The sequence below is a fragment of the Leptodactylus fuscus genome, chromosome 3 (genome assembly GCF_031893055.1).
Source record: "Leptodactylus fuscus isolate aLepFus1 chromosome 3, aLepFus1.hap2, whole genome shotgun sequence".
NCBI classification, from domain to species: Eukaryota; Metazoa; Chordata; class Amphibia; order Anura; family Leptodactylidae; genus Leptodactylus; species Leptodactylus fuscus.
In genome coordinates this window covers 175,158,595-175,179,985 of record NC_134267.1, presented here as the reverse complement: position 1 = coordinate 175,179,985, position 21,391 = coordinate 175,158,595, and the positions used below count along the sequence as shown (strand labels likewise).

At 41.4% G+C, this 21,391-nt stretch overlaps 1 protein-coding gene across 1 annotated transcript; it reads right to left on the bottom strand.

Annotated features, from left to right (window-relative positions):
• Positions 1 to 507: 507 nt before the first annotated feature.
• On the bottom strand, positions 508 to 20,206 carry MINDY4B (MINDY family member 4B). Its single transcript, XM_075266727.1, has 11 exons — positions 20,064 to 20,206; positions 16,157 to 16,324; positions 15,507 to 15,626; positions 11,281 to 11,375; positions 9,886 to 10,051; positions 7,770 to 7,835; positions 7,023 to 7,093; positions 6,676 to 6,748; positions 4,512 to 4,682; positions 2,413 to 2,593; positions 508 to 650 (listed from the first exon to the last, which is right to left on the bottom strand). The coding sequence occupies exons 1-11, from the start codon at positions 20,181 to 20,183 to the stop codon at positions 508 to 510; spliced, it is 1,374 nt and encodes a 457-aa protein (XP_075122828.1). The 5' UTR covers positions 20,184 to 20,206.
• Positions 20,207 to 21,391: the final 1,185 nt, after the last annotated feature.

The following is a 21,391-nucleotide window of genomic DNA, read 5'->3' as shown; positions in this document are numbered from 1 at the left end:
AATCAGTTATTGTATCTATGAAGCATATTGGAATGTACAATGCTTGGAAGAAATACACAGGATAAATGTTCATCACATGTACAGTAGTACATTGTAGATCAGGAATTTACCAGGATGGAAAGGACAAGAAAGTGCCAATTTTTTACAACCACAAAGGTTACAACATGGACACTGGAAGTCCTTTATATTGCCGGGCCTGCCTGACCAAACTATTGCACACTACAGAACTGTCTGATGGGATGCATGAAAATTGGTTTTAGAATGAGGCCAAATGTTGCGGAAAAGGAGCAGAAAAAACGCTGCTTTTTACAGTCCCAACAAAGTGAATTAAATTTTGTTTAATCTCAGCCACACATTGCAACAGAAATGCTGCTCATAGACTTAAATAGGGAGAAGGAAAAATGAAAAACGCACTAAAAAAAGCAGAAAAGCAAGAGCTTCCACAGCATTTTTGAGCCGTTTTGCCCTACATGTGTCCTAGTTTTGGTTGCTTTAAAAGCCATATGTTTAGAAAAATGGCACAGTCCCATGCCAGTCGATAGCAGCTCCTTCCCACTTGGTTCTAATAGTCATCTCCAGTGATGGAAATTTCTTTTCATGATCACCTTCATCTATTTTGTAAGATTCCTCCCAGTGATGTGAGTGGGTATCTGAGAAGAAATGTAACAGAAATACGTAAAAAACTGCATAAACTGGTCATTTGTAAAATCTATTAGCGGCCATTTGAAATAAATACAATACATACAATGTAAGGCCTCATTCACACAACTGCTCATTTGTGCATGTGGTGCTGTCTGTGGTTGATCTGCGCTACATCTGTGAAAATCAAATCAACTTTTTTTTGCTTCACTTTCTGTATTTTGCATGTCTCTGAGTCTGTGAACGCTGGATACCACAAGGAGGTTTACTTCACTGACCCATAGCCTTTCATTAGAGGCGTTGCCCAGGATAAACCGAGAATTAACCCCTAAACTAAACTCCCTCCCTCTGCCTAACTTCTAATTTACTTCAATTTTAAAAAATCCCCAGGGACACTTTCTGATAATCCTTTTTTTTTTTAAATGTAGATTGTGAGCCCCATATAGGGCTCACAATGTATATTTTCCCTCATCAGTATGTCTTTGCAGTATGGGAGGAAATCCATGCAAACATGGGGAGAACATACAAACTCCTTGCAGATGTTGTCCCTTGTGGGATGTGAACCCAGGACTCCAGCGTTGCAAGGCTGCAATGCTAACCACTGAGCCACCGTGTTGCCCCACTTTCTGATAATGCTATGATGTTCTGTTTCACCACTTCCTAAACAGAACATCACCATTACTCTTACCCTCCCCTATCCCCATTAATACTTTCTAAGCCTTCTTTTGTCTGGGGAACGGCTCCTACCCTTCTTCCTATCTTCTAGTAGAGGGTGGAATAAGTTAGCTAGAGAGATGGGGAAACGTGGGAGGGGCTAGTAATGGGCAGCATCGCTAGGCTTAGTGAGATGGGGAGAGTGGGAGGGGCTAGTAATGGACAGGGTTGCTAGACTTAGTGAGACTGAGAGGATAGGAGGGGCAGTAATGGGTGGGATCGCTAGACTTAGTGAGACTAATGCATAAGCATTAGTGAAGAAAACAGAAGATGCATTAGTAAGAACATCTGAAATGAATGGGTATAGATAAGGAAGCATACACAGTGGGGTAGATGAGCTCATAGGGGAAATGATCAATCCTTCTGTGCTAGTTTTCTCACCACATTGTGTGAATATGGGGGAAGCAGGGAGGACATGAGATTGGCACCTTAGCCCGACACATTTATTATAACTCATGCCAGTTTACTGTCATGAGTTATAAAGGAAATCTGTCCCAGTTCCTAACTTGCATGGATTGCCATTCGGGAGTGCAATTGATTCATGAGGAGATGGTAGTCTCTTCATAAATCAGTCGTGCCCTGCGTTGGTCGGGGCTTTTATTAAGACTGGTATACTAGACATCAGTATTAATAAATCTGCCCTATTCTGTCTAACAAGAACATCTTAGACCCCATGTAGTTAAATGCAGCTAAAAAAAACCCACATCTCTTTTTCTTGCTGCAATATGTGGATAAGATTAATGAAATCGCATTCACTTTGCTGGTATTGTAAAACGCTGCATTTTTTTAATGTTGGATTTCTGCAGCAGCAAAAAATGCCAGACTTCATGAATTCATTTTTTTAGTCATATTTAGTTATGCTACATTGCTATTTTTTAGTATTGTTATTAAATGTTGTGTTGCATCCCTGACCACATCCAGCTGTGACATTTGTTGCCATAGACCTAAAGCCTTCTGTCAGTGGAATATCAGCACCTCTTATTTGAACCCAAGAGGTGAATTGTAAAATTTGACAACTATGACATGTACGCCAAATGCGGGATATGAGATAGCACTTACCGACTGTCAGATGTGTTGTTTTCTTTTGAAAAGACTGCCCACTGTAGAAATAAAGGTCAAAAATATGCTCCATTTTCCAGTCACGTAATAGAGATGCATTTGTTCCAAAAAGGACACTGTAGGTTCCATTAATATTGCAAAGCCAGATAGGATACTTTGGCGTTTTTAGCATGCTGCCCACCTGTCAGGAATTAGCATGTAAATGATGTTATGCCAAATTAATAAAACGTTTTCACATACAAATTATGTGTATGTAATAACTGCAAGTATAAAACAGAAAATATTGTGCAGTAATTTTATGCATGTACTTATGTGAATATTAGATAATTATTAAAGGGCACTTCATTGTGTTCCCCTGTTGTGTAGTAACAATTGTAGTATCATTAGGGTAAGTTCACATGTATTTTTAATGGTCAGGATTTTGAGGCCGTATCTGAAATCACTGGGAGCCGCTTAGGAGTTTTTTCCGAGAGCCGTTTCTTCCGGCTCCCGGAAAAAAGAAGCGAGGTGCTCATTCTTCAGGCTGAGTCACCTCGCGATTCGGCCTTAAGAAACACCCTCCTCCGGAATAGGCCCTAATCCGGAGCGGAGTACGCAGCTGGATTCCGGTGCAGTGTATTGGCTTTTAGTCGCAGCTACCCAGCTTTTGGTCCTCAGGTTCCGGACCAAAAATCGCCATGTGAACTTCCCCTTACTGAGTTCCATCGCTTAATCATTGAATTTAGGTGTTTCAATAAATTCCATTGCCACATATATATATATAAAATCCACCCCAAGACCTGGGCCCCACATGGTGTAAACACCATAGTTTGGCCGCAGTGTAAATGCTGCAGCATTTTGCTGTTTTACTTTCACATTTTTGGAATTTGCAGCATGTCAATTATACCTGACGCCCCACATTGCATTTCTTCCACAAAATGGTAGACCACATGAAGTTGGGTTACTGAGTGCTGGGATGCTTAGTATATAAAAGTCGCTCTACAATAACTGCAGAATTCCAAACCTCCTCTGGAATTAACATCAGGACAAAAATTTTGCCCTGTGATCCTTATAGCAAAGGTTTCCATGGCTGAGCATCTGCAAGCCTTACATCGCAAAGCGCAGTGGGGTGTGTTTATTAATATTGGCATTTGCCAGTCTTAATAAAGGCCCCAACAGGCACAAGGCATGGCTGTTTTGTAAAGAGGTTCCGGACTACACTACAAATCGGTGTAGATTTATGATAAAACTTATAATGTAAAGTTTGGTGGAGAAGGGATAATTCTATGGGATTGATTTTCTAGGGTTGGTCTAGATCCCTTAGGTCCAGGGAAGGGAAATCTTAATGCTCCAGTATGCCAAGACATTTTATACAATTGTACAATTGTGTACAATTGCTGGTCATCAATGCTTTGCCACCCATAACCAGTGGGCCTCAGCTTTTAAGCATTGGCACAACCATTGCCTATGTCAGTCGCATTCCCTGACACATAGACCCAACTGCCTTACAGTGACGGTTAATCCTTAAGGTTCTTACACCTTGTCTAGTGATGCATAAGGCATGATTGAGTAAATTTGAGATATATATATATATATATACTCAAAGTACTTATCAATGTTTCAGAACCTCTTTGATCGGTTCACATCTGCACCCGGTCTCCGCTTTGTCGGTTTCCATCTTCTGCCCAAGAGACTGGACAGGAGACGGAAACCCAGCAGTCAGGTTTCAAACCCATTCACTTGTATGGGTTTGCAAAGTGACCGGCCGTGAGCATCTTGTGCCTCTCCGCGGCAAAATCTTTTTTTTTTTAACCAGACACAAAGTCCTGCATGTCCAACTTTGTGTCTGGTTAAAAAAAACTGTTTTGCCAAGAAGAGGCACAAGATGCTCACGGGCAGTCACTTTGCAAACCCATTCAAGTCAATCGGTTTGAAAACTGACTGACGGGTTTCCGTTTCCTGTCCAGTTTCTCAAGCAGAAGACGGAAACCTGGATTCATTATGCCATAATATGTGCACATTATACATTGGACCAGACTGGAGCTACTCTGGAATAATAATTAAAAAAAAAAACACCACAGAGAGAGCTTCAGTCTTGAAATAAGTATCTCATCTCTTACCCGTGTAAGTTTGTCCTGCTCCATTTCCTCTCTATTCCAGTGTAAGTAACCCACACTACTGCGCACAAGGACTCCATGGTACTTCTGCTCCACATTCTGATCATCCAGAGCTTGGTCTCCATTAAAGACATGGGGACTTGCTCTGCCAGTTAACATGAGATTCACAACTGCCTGCAAATAAAACAGTCAGAACTGAGATTTGTGTTCTTCAGCGACAGAGTTGGGACCACCCACTATGATATCTATATGGCCTAATATATGTACAGTGAAACCTCTTTAAGGCTAAGGCCCAACATAGACAGCAGCGCAGCGGAAATGCATCACTTTTTTCTGCAGTGTTTTTCACAGAGAGTCTGCAGAATTTGCCTCTGCGGACTTTCTGCCCCTATTATACTTATACGAAAAACACCAGTGTTTCCGTAGGTACAATTAACTTTCTGCAATCTTCAAAAATTTTGCTTTTTCTCAACTTTTCCACTGCTGAATTTTTTCAGCAATGTGTGGATGAGATTAGCCACAATCTCATTCACTATTCAAGTAATGTAAAACACTGCATTTTCACTATGTGGGGGCTCAAGCCTAAGGCCCCATGTTGCAGAAAAGCAGCTTTATTTGTTGCAGATTTTGGGTCAAAGCTAAAAGTGGCTTGAGCGGAGGCCGCCTCAGGTTCCGGTCCAAAAACCGGATAGCCGCAACTGAATTCCGGTGCACTGCACTGAATGGGCCTAGTCGGGAGGAGGGAGTGACTTCAGGGAGTGACGAATCGCGAGGCGAAACTGCCTGAAGAATGAGCATTTCGTTCCAGCTCCCAAAAAAAAAACTCCTGAGCGGCTCCCATTGATTTCAAAGGGAGCCATCTTTTTGTTCAGGATTTTGAGGCGATTACATGCCTCAAAATCCTGACCAAAAATCTCCATGAGAACTTACCCTAAGAGCTTCTTACATATCCCATTACTTTTATAGCCTCTCTTGGGTTTGGCTTAAAAAACCTTATCAAAATCTCCAACAAAAACGCGGCTTAAATGCAACATGGGGCTTTAACCTTAAAGGGGTTGGCCACTTTCAGACCAATATTGACAAACAAATGTACAATAGAAAGATATACAATTTTCCAATATACTTTCTGTATCAATTCCTCATGGTTTTCTAGATTTCTGCTTGCTGTCATTCATTCTGTTACTTCTAGTGGATAAAACTCTGACCATGGTCATGTGATTTACGCTCCATGGTCATGTGATTTATAGTCCATGGTCATGTGATTTATGCTCCATGGTCATGTGATGAGCACACAGGTGCCGCTCATTAGTCACAGCACAGTAATCAGACATCTGCCTGGTAATCAGCTGTGCACCTGTGTGCTCATCACATGACCATGGACCGTAAATCACATGACCATGGTCAGAGTTTCATCCTCTAGAAGTAACAGAATGAATGACGGCAAGCAGAGATCTAGAAAACCGTGAGGAATTGATACAGAAAGTATATTGGGAAATTGTATATCTTTTTATTGTACATTTGTTTGTCAATATTGGTCTGAAAGTGGCCAATCCCTTTAACCGTTAAGGATGCAGGGTCATTTGGGTGTTAAAGCTTGGTGACTTTTTTATATTTGTTCCATCTTCCAATATTGATACCTTTTTTTATTTTTCTTTCATCGTGTGTGTGGGGTTATTGCGTGTCGTTTTATTAATTGTCGTTTTAGTTTTTCTTAATGGATTTTGGCGGTCTATGTGAAAAAATTGTGTAATAATTTTTTGTGCTTTGTTTTTTGGTGTTCATGCTGCATTAAAAGTTTGCTCAGGAAGCATTAGAATCAGGTTAGGAGCACTTTTGTCCCCAGTTCTGCCGACGGTTATAGTCCCTTAGATGAGATAGATAGATAGATAGATAGATAGATAGATAGATAGGAGATAGATAGATAGATAGATAGATAGATAGATAGATAGATAGAGAGATAGATAGATAGGAGATAGATAGATAGATACAGTAGATAGATAGATAGGAGATAGATAGATAGATAGATAGATAGATAGATAGATAGTAGATAGATAGATAGGAGATAGATAGATAGATAGATAGATAGATAGATAGATAGATAGGAGATAGATAGATAGATAGATAGATAGCATTACTATACTTAATTGTAAAAACTTTAGATAGTCACCTGTCTGACTGTGTAGTTTCCTAGACATAAATGTAAAAGATGAGATGTTGTGTGATCCAGATCTTGTTCAATCCTAAAAAACAAACAACTCTTCATTACTAAGATTACTAAGGAATAGACAGTGAATATATATATATATATATATATATATATATATATATATATACACACACAATTTAACAAGTTAGACTTTAGCTGAAAATTGTCAACCCAGAGGTTATTGTGGAAAATTGGAAATTTTCCTGTGCTCCATATGTATGACTAAAAGGTTTTTTTTTTTTTTTTTTTTTTATTAAAGAGATGCCTATAATTCATGGTATAACCAAACGTAGTAAAAAATGTCTCACCTTGCAATTGTTCTGGAAAATAGCACACTGTATAGAAATAATATCACTCCATGGCTCCCCTCATCCTTGAACTATCATGAATACCGCAAAATAAAATAAAAACAATATTAGCTATGCAGCTGTGAATGCCAAAAGTGTTACTTTCAATTGCCATAAGGTGGCAGTACTGCTCTTGGGTAGATGCTTTATGTTCGATTCATCATGGTAATTCCAAAGGCCAAATTTGACAAACCTGTCTCTATTAATAAAAGACTAGTGCACCTTTTCAGTATAATCTATAATCTTATCTCCTTCCCAGTCCATTGGCTAATAAATAGCAATGTTGGCAAGTAAGGCCAAATAGACAGAATTTAATGCCCCTTGTATACTTCATGTACCTGCAAAATTGACTTATCAAAACAGCAATAAGGGTACGACCACACAACGTCATGACACAACCCTGATGGGAGCAGAAACTCAGCGGCCATGCCAGTAGCCATGGTAATCCATTGATTTATTACAAACGGATTGTTTATTGCGTGCTTGTATTTAATGCTGATATTAACCAGGAATACTCAGAAACAATCAGTGTGTAATGACTCAATGGGATATATATGGGCACTAGTGTTTGTACACACCGCAGCCCTGACGCAGCCACAGTGCACACAGAAACTCAGCATCTATTACTGACCCTATGGCCGCACCCTCAGGCTAGGTTTCTATGTATTGTCCTAAACAATGAAAAAAACATCATATATTCAGACTCACACAGTGTATGTGGGCACAAAGAAATTTCTCCAGTATGTCTTTTTCCACAAACTCAAATAATTGGAGCTGTCAAGTGAAAGAAAAGTTGTTAAAAGTGAAATAATGTATATTCCCTAGCAGAATACTTATCTACTCATTGTCTGTCTCATGTTCCATTAGCTGTTTATTGCAACTAAATAGTCCCTCATGTTTTATTGATTTTTTTTAATACAGTTTAGAAACATTCTAAAAAGTCAAAGATCCATTGGTTCTACGTAATAACATGCCATATACACTGAGTGGCCAAAAGTCACGGGAAGGCGAGTCCTAGTGCTGGTTGTGTCGGATATGACGCTCAAACAGTGTGACGCGATGTGGCCTATGGTGCTAGTGTCGACAGGATATCTGAGCAGTCTGATGCTGACAGGTGTCTCGTGAACATGGCAGCACGTCGTGAGTTAAGTGACTATGTACCTGTCATGATAATCGGTGCAAGACACATGGGGCATATCATTTTCGAGATTACCCAGGAATTTGGGTTTCCAAGGTGAACAGTGTCTCAGGTGAACCTGCAATATCGCAGAGACAACGTTGGCAGCCACGTAAACCAGCACACAGGGCAAAAACGAGTGTTCGATGAACAGACATCATGTCACCTCCGCAGAGTCGTACGGGGCTCTTGATGGTCTACTGTGGGTCAAATCACTGCCGATTTGCAAGTGGGGCACCAGGACCCCATTTCTACCAGGACTGTACGCCGAGAACTGCACCGCATAGGCTTCAATAGTCAAGGCCCGACCCGTGTCCCTTTGTTTACATGGTCGCAATTGGGCCCCATTGCCCGGGTGCAGGAATCAATCACCAGTGCACAGGACTGGCTTAATGAACACATGACCCTCGATTGGCCTGCCCACTCGTCCGACCTCAACCCCATAGAGCATTTATTGGATTCTGTGGATATCACTGTCCGCTCCACGGACCCACCGCCAACTACGCAGGACCAATTGTGGGCTGCAGTGCAGAGTGCGTGGATCAATATCCCTCCAGAATTCTTCCAACACCTCGTGGAGTCCATGCCTCTTCATCTTGCTGCAGTTATCAGGGCTCACGGAGGGGCTACCAACTATTAACAGTGCATCCGGTACCTTCCCATGACATTTGGCCACTAAGTGTAATATGCATAATACAGGACAGCAGTATCTTTCTGGGCAATAATATACCTAGTCTCACTGTGTTATCAGATAGATGAATGCTTTGCAGTCTTCTCCCATGATTATTACATTGCCCTAATACATCACAGACCACATAACAATTCTTCAATTGGAATAATTGCAAAAAAAAAAATATCTAAAAAATGTCTAGCTGTAGCATTAAAACCTTCTAATAGTGCCCCCTGGTGTTCATTCTATTCAAAAGGACAACTATGTGACCCCAGAGGCCTCTTTTAGTAAGGCCCATATGAAGTACACTGTGTGAATGTTTGGTACAACTTACGAGATATGTCATGTATTTATCCTTACACCACCTCTTGGTGGGCTTACTGTACATCAATATCTTGCACCTATTAATACATCTTAAGAAATGGAATGTATATTATGGCTCCCCTTAGGCCTCGTTCACATCTGCGTTGGGAATCCGTTCAGGGATTCCGCATGGGGACCTCCCAAATGGACTACTGAACGCCTTTGCAAGCAGTGTGCAGTGAAAGCACACGGACCCTATAGACTATAATGGAGTCCGTGTGCTTGCCGTCAGATCTCTGCAGGGAACGTGTGGTCAGAAAACTATTTTACAATTACTTTCCTGTCTGCATGTTCCATGTGGAGACCGTGCGGAAAGCACACAGACTCCATTATAGTGTATGGGGTCTGTGTGCTTTCACTGCACCCTGCTTGCAAATGTGTTAAGTAGTCCATTCGCGGGGTCCCCATGCGGACTCCCCGAACGGATTACCAAAAAAGATGTGAACGAGGCCTAAGGGGAACCACAAACTTTTCAAATCTGTCTAGCAAGATGTTAAATGGTTCTTATATGACTGTTTTTTGGCATTTTGCTTAGCAAATCAACCTTCCCCCGTGTGTTATTTGTTATGCAGCACTGGATACTGAATATTATTAGACTTTTTGCTCTTACATACTCGTTCTGTAAAATTATCTGTCTTATAGTCAGGGCTCTCTGTAAAATATGAGTCACTGGTGATGAGGCAGACTGTGGCTCTCTTCATTTCTCCTGTTGTCCAAAGGATATCCGCAATAGATGCTGCCAGGGCCCTTTCTTGTTGTTTTTGGCTTAATTCTGATAAACTAATAGAAAAAATACAATTTTTAAAGCTACTTATGGTAAAATATGTTTTAGGCTAAGGCCCCATGTAGCAAACGGCAGCCAAAAAATCCTGCAAAAAGACAGCGGTGGAAACTCTTCACAGGTTTTTCCGCAGTGTTTTTTTTTTTTACAGAAAGTCCGCAGAACTTTCCTCTATTTCCCATATTATGCATATATGGAAAACATTATGAGCGTTTTTGAAATCCCAGCTTTTCCACTGCAAATGTTTTTTTCTGCAATGTGTGGATGGGATTAGCCAGAATGCCATCCACTTTGCAGGTAATGTAAAATGCAGTTCTTTTGGCTGTGGCATTTCTGCTGTGGCCAAAACCTACGTTTTCACAACGTGGGGCCCCAGCCTCAATGTGTATGAATGTATGTGAACGACGAGGTCACTAATCAAAGCAGATCAGATTTCTTCAAGAATTACTTTGACAATTAGGTATTCCACTGCCCATCAATCACTTGTGGAGGAACCTGACAGTAAGTATACAATTCCCCTGCAGTGCTCCTGCAGGAGAAATGAAGTATGACATAGACAACACTAAAATCTTTTTTTAGTGGTTTTCAGCTTTCCAAACGATAAGGCCCCAGTATTACCGTAACTACAAACATCGTAATAGGGTATTTGTAGTTTTTTGTTTTGTTTAGTTTTTGTTTTCTTTATACCAGACAACTTTTAAATTTGTAACAAGGAAAGGTATACTTATTCACTGGAAAAGACTCAGATTTTATGGATGTCATGTAAAAGACTATATTTTGAAAGACCCCCAACTGAAAGTAATTTTTATCACACCTTTGAGGCTGGCGCCACGTGGCGTTAACGCTGCTGCAAAAACCATGATATTTTACAGTCCCTGTAAAATGATGGATAGTGAATCCCATCCACACATTGCAGAAAAATACAGACAGTGGAAATGCTGCGATTTCCAAAACAGTTATGGTTTTGGAAATCACAGCATGTCCATTATACCTACAGAAATTATGTCAGTTTCTCTATAGGTATAATTGAATCAGAAAGTCCGCAGAGGAAACCTCTGCGAACTTTTTGTGATAAATTCTGGAGAAATAAAACACAATGCATTTTCCTGTAGAGCTTTTTGGCTGTGGCCCACTACATGGAGCCTTAGCGTTAATAATGTTCTTTTCCATTTATGAATCACGCACAAATAAATGTGTAAGACCCTTCTCTTTAGATTGATTGTCTTACCTCTTTATAGATGTGTATTCATGCTTATTCTTCGCAAACAACAGGTACTTAATGATGTGCGCTTGTACCACCAGTTGAATGGCTCTGGTTCCACCCTTTAATATATACATTTCTACTATTATTATGTTTGCTAGTGCAATACAATCATGTTAAGTCTTCAAACTGTACCACCTAAAAAGCATTACGGCCTCAGGCACACGACAGTACTTTTTATCCACAATTGTGGATAAAATGACGGACCCTTGCTTTTTGGGCCCATGCACACAACCGTAGTTGAAGAGCTGCACATTATGGAGCATATCTGATACCTGTCAATTCTTGCGGCTCTGTCAATTAATTTTCAATGTGTGGGTCAGTGAAAAACCACGGTGACACACGGATACCAATCCATGGTAGTCATGTACATGTGGCCTTAGTCTTCACGTGTTTTCTCTTTACAATTAATATAATATTGTGGATGCAAATTGTATGTTACACATTATAATATAATAGGCTGGAGCTCACTCTTCCAATATTACCGCTCTTCCCTGCCAGTTGGTTCACTGGTTTCCAATTTTCTACAAAATTCAGTATAGACTAGAGATGAGCGAACAGTGTTCTATCGAACACATGTTCGATCGGATATCAGGGTGTTCGCCATGTTCGAATCGAATCGAACACCGCGTGGTAAAGTGCGCCAAAATTTGATTCCCCTCCCACCTTCCCTGGCGCCTTTTTTGCACCAATAACAGCGCAGGGGAGGTGGGACAGGAACTACGACACCGGGGGCATTGAAACAAATTGGAAAAAGTCATTGACTGCCGAAATCAGGTGACCTCCATTTTAGACGAATAGTGGATTTCAAATCCGGGTCATATGAGAATGTGAACTTTGTGACTATGAGACAGGGATAGCTGTACAGGCAGGGATAGCTAGGGATAACCTTTATTTAGGGGGGAATGTTATTAAAAATAACTTTTTGGGGCTCTATTGGGTGTGTAATTGTGATTTTTGTGAGATAAACTTTTTCCCATAGGGATGCATTGGCCAGCGCTGATTGGCCGAATTCCGTACTCTGGCCAATCAGTGCTGGCCAATTCATTCTATTAGCTTGATGAAGCAGAGTGTGCAGAAGGGTTCAAGCGCACCCTCGGCTCTGATGTAGCAGAGCCGAGGCTGCACAAGGGTTCAAGCGCACCCTCGGCTCTGATGTAGGAGAGCCGAGGGTGCACTTGAACCCTTGTGCACCCTCGGCTCTGCTACATCAGAGCCGAGGGTGCGCTTGAACCCTTGTGCACACTCTGCTTCATCAAGCTAATAGAATGCATTGGCCAGCGCTGATTGGCCAATGCATTCTATTAGCCCGATGAAGTAGAGCTGAATGTGTGTGCTAAGCACACACATTCAGCTCTACTTCATCGGGCTAATAGAATGCATTGGCCAGCGCTGATTGGCCAGAGTACGGAATTCGGCCAATCAGCACTGGCTCTGCTGGAGGAGGCGGAGTCTAAGATCGCTCCACACCAGTCTCCATTCAGGTCCGACCTTAGACTCCGCCTCCTCCAGCAGAGCCAGCGCTGATTGGCCGAATTCCGTACTCTGGCCAATCAGCACTGGCTAATGCATTGTATTGGCGTGATGAAGCAGTGCTGAATGTGTGTGCTTAGCACACACATTCAGCTCTACTTCATCGGGCTAATAGAATGCATTGGCCAATCAGCGCTGGCCAATGCATTCTATTAGCGTGAACTGAGTTTGCACAGGGGTTCTAGTGCACCCTCGGCTCTGCTACATCAGATTGCTACATCTGATGTAGCAGTGCCGAGTGTGCATCAGATGTGTAGTTGAGCAAAACTGACTCAGCACTGCTAAGTCTCTGCATTCGCATAGGAATGCATTGGCCAGCCTTCGGCCAATCAGCGCTGGCTCTGCCGGAGGAGGCGGAGTCTAAGGTCGGACCTGAATGGAGACTGGTGTGGAGCGATCTTAGACTCCGCCTCCTCCAGCAGAGCCAGCGCTGATTGGTCGAGTTCCGTACTCTGGCCAATCAGCACTGGCCAATGCATTTCTATGGGGAAAAGTTAGCTTGCGAAAATCGCAAACTGACAGGGATTTCCATGAAATAAAGTGACTTTTATGCCCCCAGACATGCTTCCCCTGCTGTCCCAGTGTCATTCCAGGGTGTTGGTATCATTTCCTGGGGTGTCATAGTGGACTTGGTGACCCTCCAGACACGAATTTGGGTTTCCCCCTTAACGAGTTTATGTTCCCCATAGACTATAATGGGGTTCGAAACCCATTCGAACACTCGAACAGTGAGCGGCTGTTCGAATCGAATTTCGAACCTCGAACATTTTAGTGTTCGCTCATCTCTAGTATAGACTTTTCTCTATAACATTCAAGACCTTCATTAATAATACAGCTAGAAGACTTCTCTATTTTCTTCTTACGTACTCTATGTCAGATAAGGACACCTCTTGTCTTTATTAATTGTAAATAACTCTTCCAAGACTTCTTCCTTGCTGCTCCTATTCTATTCCTATCCTATTTTATAGTTTTATAAGACCATCCACATGTGCAGCAGATATGCTACGATTTACATAACCGTTGCAGTTTTGGAAATCGCAGCATGTCAATTATACCTATGGAAACTCCGGTGGTTTCCTTATAGGTAAAATTGAACTAGAAAGTCTGCAGACTCTATGTGCAAAGTGGAGTGGGTAAAAATGTGATGCGTTGCCACCGTGTTTTTTCCCACTGCGCTTTTTTGCTGCTTCTTGCTTTGTGGGGCCTAAGCCTAAAACCCATTATTTTAAGGAATCTACTATACTCAGCTGATAAATGTTACCATTTGCTCACATCTTTATGTACAGCTGTCTCCGCATACTCTAATGTCCCCCCATACCACTTCTCATCACAGATCACTGGATGGCCCATGTAGCGGCGGAAACACATTGCATTTTTTCTTGCAGTGTTTTTCACAGAAAGTCTTTCTGCTTCAACTTTACCTATAGGGAAACCTGCAACATGCTGCGATTTCCAAAAATGCAACAGTATTTGCTAGAAGGATCCGCTTTGAAGGAACGTGGAGCCCTGGCCTAAACTATTTTTTTTTTTTTTTTTTAATAAAACAAGCAATCACAGATGTATACAAGTTGCTTTGTGTGACATTGCATCGCATTAAAGTTGTGCAACTTTTTGTTGTGCAATTTTGATGTCATATTCATTTTAGCATCAAATGTTGCCACGTGGACCCAGCAATAATTACAGTGAGTCTTTTTCTCACTTCAGCCATTGCATGTAACATGAACTGACAGGCTCTAGGGTTAGGGTCAGGGTCCATTCACACAGTTTTTTGGTGATGATTTTGATGCTGAACCCGCCTCAAAATCAGCCTCTAAAAAAAGCCTCGCAATAGAGTTCTATTGAGAGGCTTCTTTTGGAGGCTGATTTTGAGGTGGATTCAGCATCAAAATCAGTACCAAAAAACTCAGTGTGTACTTAAGGCTAAGGACCTACATACCGAATGACAGCTAAAAAACGCTGCAGCATTTTTCATTGAGTTTTTGCTGTGTTTTTCTCTTCTTTTTTCCTCAGGCATAACTGATTTGCTGCAATTTTTGAAAACACAGCTTTTCCACAGAGGATTATGTTCCATAATGTGTGGATGGGATCAGCCAGAATCTTCTGTAGGCTGCATTCACACGGAGTAACGCACCACTCATTCTGACACGTAAACACGTGTCAGAGTGAGCGCTGTAAAACAGAATCCCATTGACTTCAATGTGTAGCGTGCGTAAGACCACACCCATTGAAGTCAATGGGATTCTGTTTTACAGCGCTCACTCTGACACGTGTTTACGTGTCAGAATGAGCGGCACGTTACTCCATGTGAATGCAGCCTTATTTTGCAGGTACTGTAAAACACAGAGTTTTTGCTGCTGTGGTAATTTGGGGGTTTAGTTTAAAAAAGAGCTGCAGAAAAAAAGGCATCATGTTTTTTTTGCAGCATTTTTCATTGCGGTTTTGCTGTGTTTTTCTTTGCATTTTTCCCCCCTATTATATATATAGGGAAAACGCTTGTGTTTCCGCATGTTAAATTAATATGCCGCATTTTTTAAAATGTTCTTTTTTTCAACTATATTCTGTGAAACTAGTCTTTGGAGATGTCGGCACTATAGTCTACTCTCAGTAACTGCCATTATCTGTAATAGTCAAGTCACGCCTGTTTTTAACAAGTCACTCACCTTCTCTGCTTCAATGGCATAAGCCAATTCGGAAAAGGCATCTCTGAATTTGAAGAATGACTTTTTCCATTCATAGTTGAATGTCTGAAATGTGTTTCCAAACAGAATTTTCCTCAGCTCCTTAAAAATATTTAGTAATGATTGATATAATCACATTGATAATAAAAAGATTAATGTTTACCCCGTCTGGACTCTCCCTTCTTATATATCCTGCCTCCATTGTGATCAGAAGACCTCTTCTGCTTCATCTGCTGTAATCCCCAATATTCTGCTGTTGTTACTATATATCCAGCCATATTATAGAGTTGGCCTGAGTGGTGGGCATCTGCCTCTACCCATGTGCCCCAATTGGCACTAAGTACACATAGCTACCATCAAGTATCTAAATACATTTTGGCATGTTTGACCCCAATAATACAGCTCATAGAGGCATGCAGACACCTTCATATCACAGTCTTGACGGTAAAACAACAGTGTTCTTTACACCATGTCATGAATATATAAGTGCTCTTCTCATTGTACAACCTCTCAATGGCTTCCTCGCATTAATAACATTTTGCTTGTTATAGTACAACAGATAGTATTTCCCAGGCTCCTTGTTGATCCTGGCTTAGATTTCATCTCTTGCTTTACGGACATTCTCTGCTTACCGTTGCCATTTCTATTGAGATGGGCTGACCTCCGAGGTCTGATGCTATTATCAACTCTCTTGGAATGGAATAGAATATACTTCCTGGAAATGTCCCATGCTTCTTACTGCTTGAAGTCTCTGCTCTCTCCTCGCTTTCCTCATCTGCTTTGTGGTGATCTTGGTTTGGCTTTGGACGACAAAACATGTGTTTCGTGAATGTATGGGGACACACCAGTGGATATGTGTATTTGAGTCATTTATAACGTATTTAATATCCAAGTTCAAAAAATTTGGCTTGTAGAACTTTATAGACACAATAAATCACACTTCACATACATTTTTACTGGCTTGTTGTAAGGGAATTGCTAGGACAGCAATTCCTAGTAACTGTTAAAACCCTGGGACGGGACACAAGAGACAGTGAGCCCTAAGCCGAAGCCCCCAACTTTCCCTTCCTATTGCCAGACCCTATTCTAGGTAATAGGCGACAACCACGAAGACAGTCCCTCCCTAAATACGTGACACACAAAACGCAGACAAGACAAACGACAACAATGGAAGGTCAACTAGCCAGGGGTCAGTAACAGCCGAGCGATGAAGTGCCGAATCGGAGTCAAGAGAATAGTCAATGAGGGAAGCCAAAGGTCAAGGATAATAGTATAAGCAAAACAGGGACAGTAAGAGCAGGTATGCGCACGGCAATAACAAGCACTGGTGTGAATGGGAACCAAGGCTAAATAGGGAGGAAGAACCCGCCCATGGAGTTGACTGGAAGGCAGGCTGTCAATCACAGGGCAAGGCCAGATTAACCACTTAATGGACAGAGGCAACATTGGCAGAAGACGGGTGTGGTGCAAATGCAATCACAGTACTAGAGCCGAGTTCACACAGTGCGACCAAAAACTTTAATCCAAGAACCAAACTGCACCCGCCTCCTGCGCCGCAGCACGCGAGCAGAGGGTGGTGCAGTGACCCGAACAGGCAGAGATGTTACACTTGTTTTTTCTCATAGTGTGTTCAGAATGCAGAAGATATTGTCAGAACTCCATTATCGCTACTCCAGCTTCATTGGCTGGCCATACATTTTATATAGCTAATAGTGAAAAGGTCAGGGTACTCCTTTGTTGACCAACTGACCAAATACCTCGGGGAACTGTCATTGTCCTAATTGATATGTGCTAAGGGCTAGCAACGTGGCATTGACACCACACACAAAATGTTGGTATTAACTCCTCTCTTCACAGTGAAGAGAGTGCACTGACACACTTTATTAAAGCAACATGGGGTTAATATAACAGCCAGCACAAAAAAAAAATTAGCAACATTAGTCCTCATGTTCAGTCCTGATTGGTGTAGTATATCTTCATTGTGTAAAAGAGAAACATAAACAGTTCCATATATAGCCAACTATATTTGGTCTTGTGCTGTGTCTCTAAGGGTGCATTCACACTTCGGATACGCTGACTGATTCTGAACGTTAAAACACGTTCAGAATCAGCGTGTAGAAAGCATATCCCATTAATTTCAATGGGAGCCGGCATACGAGCGCTCCCCATTGAAATGAATGGGTTGCTTTTTTCTCTACGAGCGCTCCCATTGAAGTGAATGGGAAGTGTTTAGAAGCGCTCGCGTGTACGGCTCAGAATGAGCCGAGCGCTTAGGCCGTGTGAAGGGGCCCATAGAGAAAAAAGCAGCCCGTTCATTTCAATGGGGAGCACTCGTATGCCGGCTCCCATTGAAATGAATGGGATATGCTTTATACGCGCTGATTCTGAACGTGTTTTAATGTTCAGAATCAGTCAGCGTATACTCAGTGTGAATGCACCCTTAGAGATCTGTCTTCTGGCAGTAAGCCAAGCACATAACTTCTTACACCCATCCTGGATGCAGGCGCCATCTTATCTTATAGCCTCACAGCATGTTTCTTAAGCAGCATATATAAATCTTGTCAAAGATTATAATGGTTTTGCCGACAGATAAAGTACATTTTCTGCCTCCCATTCATTTCCATGGGATTTCTGTAGTGCTGACTTATCTCACAAAGATCAAAAAGCTCAGGCACTTTAGTCGACTGTGATCTCATGGCAACATTAAATTCAATACAAATGAATGGGAGCTATTCACATGACCATTATTTTGAGGGTCCATTGTCATGGGCTGCCGAAATATAGGTCATGTCCTATTTTTGTTTGTATTCTCTGATCTCTTTATACACTCAAATGTATGGGGGATCTGTGAAAAAGGGTGCCCCTCAGGTGCAAGACGACTGTGGAAAATAGACATTTTTAATGGCCGTTTTGCACTTCAGTTATTTAAATGTAGCCAAAGGGCCCCTTCACACGGCGTAAGCGTGCCACTCATTTAGACACGTATACACATGTCCGAACACGGTGCTTCAAAACAGAGCCCATTGATTTCAATGGAAAGTGCGTGTATATGCCGATATACGCGCGTTTCCCATTGAAATCAATGGGCTCTGTTTTGAAGTGCCGCACTCAGACACGTGTATATGTGTCTAAATGAGCGGCGCGCTTACGCCGTGTGAAGGGGCCCTAAGGCTGAGGCTCCACATTGCTGAAGCACAGCTTTTTTTAATGCAGATTTTGCTGCATTTTTTTTGAGGCAAAGCTCATCCAAAGTGAATGAAGCAGAAGGGAAAAGTATAAGAACTTCCTATATGTGTCCCATTCCTTTTGTAGCTATTCTTGGTTTTGGCTAAAAAAAAAAAAAGCAGCAAAATCTACAACAAAAAGTTGCATTTCTGCAACGTGGGGCCTCAGCCTTACTATATCCATTTAAAAAAATGATATAATTTGAATAAATATAACCAATATTACAAACCCAATGCAGGTCATACACACAAACAAGGAATGGAGACAGTTAATATCAGTTCTTAAAATATAGAAGTGATATGTTTTACAGTAAATCGCAAAGGTTTTAGGCAATTGTGCAAAAAGGCGAGTAAGAATAATATCAAGAATAAAAGTGTTTATTTTTGTCAACTAACAGAATGAAGTAAATGAACAAAAGAGAAATCTGAATTACATCACATGTGGCCATAGTGCTGCGAATAATAGTACTGTGCAAAAGTTTTCGGCAGCAGTGGAAAAAATGCTGCAAAGTAAAATTACTTTTGAAAGTAGAAGTGTTAATGGTTTATTTTGGTCAAGTAAATGAAGAAACATCTAAAACAATTCAATATTTGGTGTGACTGGTCTTACTCTTTTCCTTCAAAACAGCTTGAAAACAACAATTCTTCTAGGTGCACTTGTAGACAGTTTTTGAAGGAACTCGGCAGGGAGGTTGTGCCAGACATCTTCTAGTACTAAGCACAGATCTTCTATGGATGTAGGATTGCTCAGATCCTTCTATCTTTTCATGTCTTCCAAGACAGACTGGATGATGTTGAGCTCAGGGCTCAGTGGGGGCCATATTATCACTTCCAGGACTTCTCCAAAGAGAGGGCATCCCAAATATTGAATTGTTTTAGTTTTTTCTTTTTTCATTCCCTTGACAAAAATAAACTATAAACACTTCTACTTTCTAAAGCATTTTTACTTTGCAGCATTTTTCTACACCTGCCTAGACCTGTTGTGCAGTACTATATGTGTTCACAGCACTTTGGACACACTTATATCACTTTATGTTACATTGCTATTGATAACCTTCACGTGTCTACAAGAAGTGCAGTTTGGAATTACAGAAACTTATCATACATAAAAGAACTTTTGCCCACCAAAATATGATATTTTCCTTACACAAAACAATTTTACAAAAGTGAATATATATTTGTAATATAATGAATTCTAAGAAAAACTCTAAATTATTGCAACCTGCAGACGTATTATAGTTGACATTACCAGAAATGTAATATACACAGTGTGCACTTGTACAAACATTTGTACCTTGATTTTGCAGTCACTAACCTGTTCATATTGTGAGGTGTCACATACTATTGGTCTCTTCCTGACGTCTTCCTGCAGTAATTCAATGTAACTTAATGTTGAGGTGCTTCCATTCAGATGGACCTTTGCACAAGTATTCATAATAACAATGTAACAGAAGAAGTCACAGATGGAGGCACCCGTGATGACTGATTGTAAAACTATGGCCTCTCTAGCATTGCCTGCCAAGACACTCCCTTTCTAACTCTTCTCGATTACCAAATAATAGGATACTTTCAACCTTGTTGAATGGATAAGCTGAGCCATGGTGCAGGTTTATTTAACACAACATTGCGTCATACCCAAAACACCAAAGGAATGTGGATATATCTGGCAATGACAGAAACAAACCTATAAGGCCAGAGACACACTGGGCAAAATTGGGGAATTTGCTGGTGACTTATCCATGGCAATTTATAGTTTCAGCATAGTACGTGGGATTTAAACACATTTAATCCACATACTGCATAAAAAATCCTGCAGTGTATTGAAAGTTTTAGACCCATAGAATATAAATTCTTGCTGTAGGTTTTATCCATAGTGAGCTACATAGAAATCTATAGGAGGGGCGGCATTTTTACTATTTTTTTACTATTTTTTTATCCTAAACCAGCCCAAGACTGGCCGCTCTGAAAACAAAGATGGGACCTGTCCTAGGCTGTCTTAGGAGACCTCCGCATCTCGGCGCAGGCAGGGATGCTATGACGTCATCTTAGGCACGGGTAAAGCAGAGGAGATGGCTCCATCAATAGAGTAACCCCAGCATATAACGGGCCCTATATATTTACCTATCCCTGCTCCTGCTCATGGCCACCCTCGCTTCTCCTTCTATAGTACACAGAAAGGGGGAGCAAAAGCAGCTGTAAGCAGGAGCGGGAATAGGTAAGTGAGGCCACGGGCCCACGAACTCCAACAAATACTACTATTATTGTACTCTAGGGTATTTTCAGACCCCAGAGTATAATAATCAGACACCCAGGGGAAGTGAAGAATCATAAAAAATAGTGTTACTTATCTCTACTGGATCCGGTGTTATTCCCAGCAGGTTTTGGACGTTTGTGGTGATGTCCCAGATGTCATGTGGGCCAGGCCGACGTCATTATGCGTCGCAACACTGGCCTGGCTCAAGTGACGTATGTGCCGATGCTGAATAAGGTTGAAAGCTGCAGGGAGTGCTCCAGAGCCAGGGATAGGTAAGCAACAGTGGGTTTTATGTTTGTCACTTTCCCAAAACTTCTGAAAAGACCCCAGAGTATAGTAATAGTTCATGGGTGGGTAATTAATTAAAGGCTTGTCCAGGATAACTACTT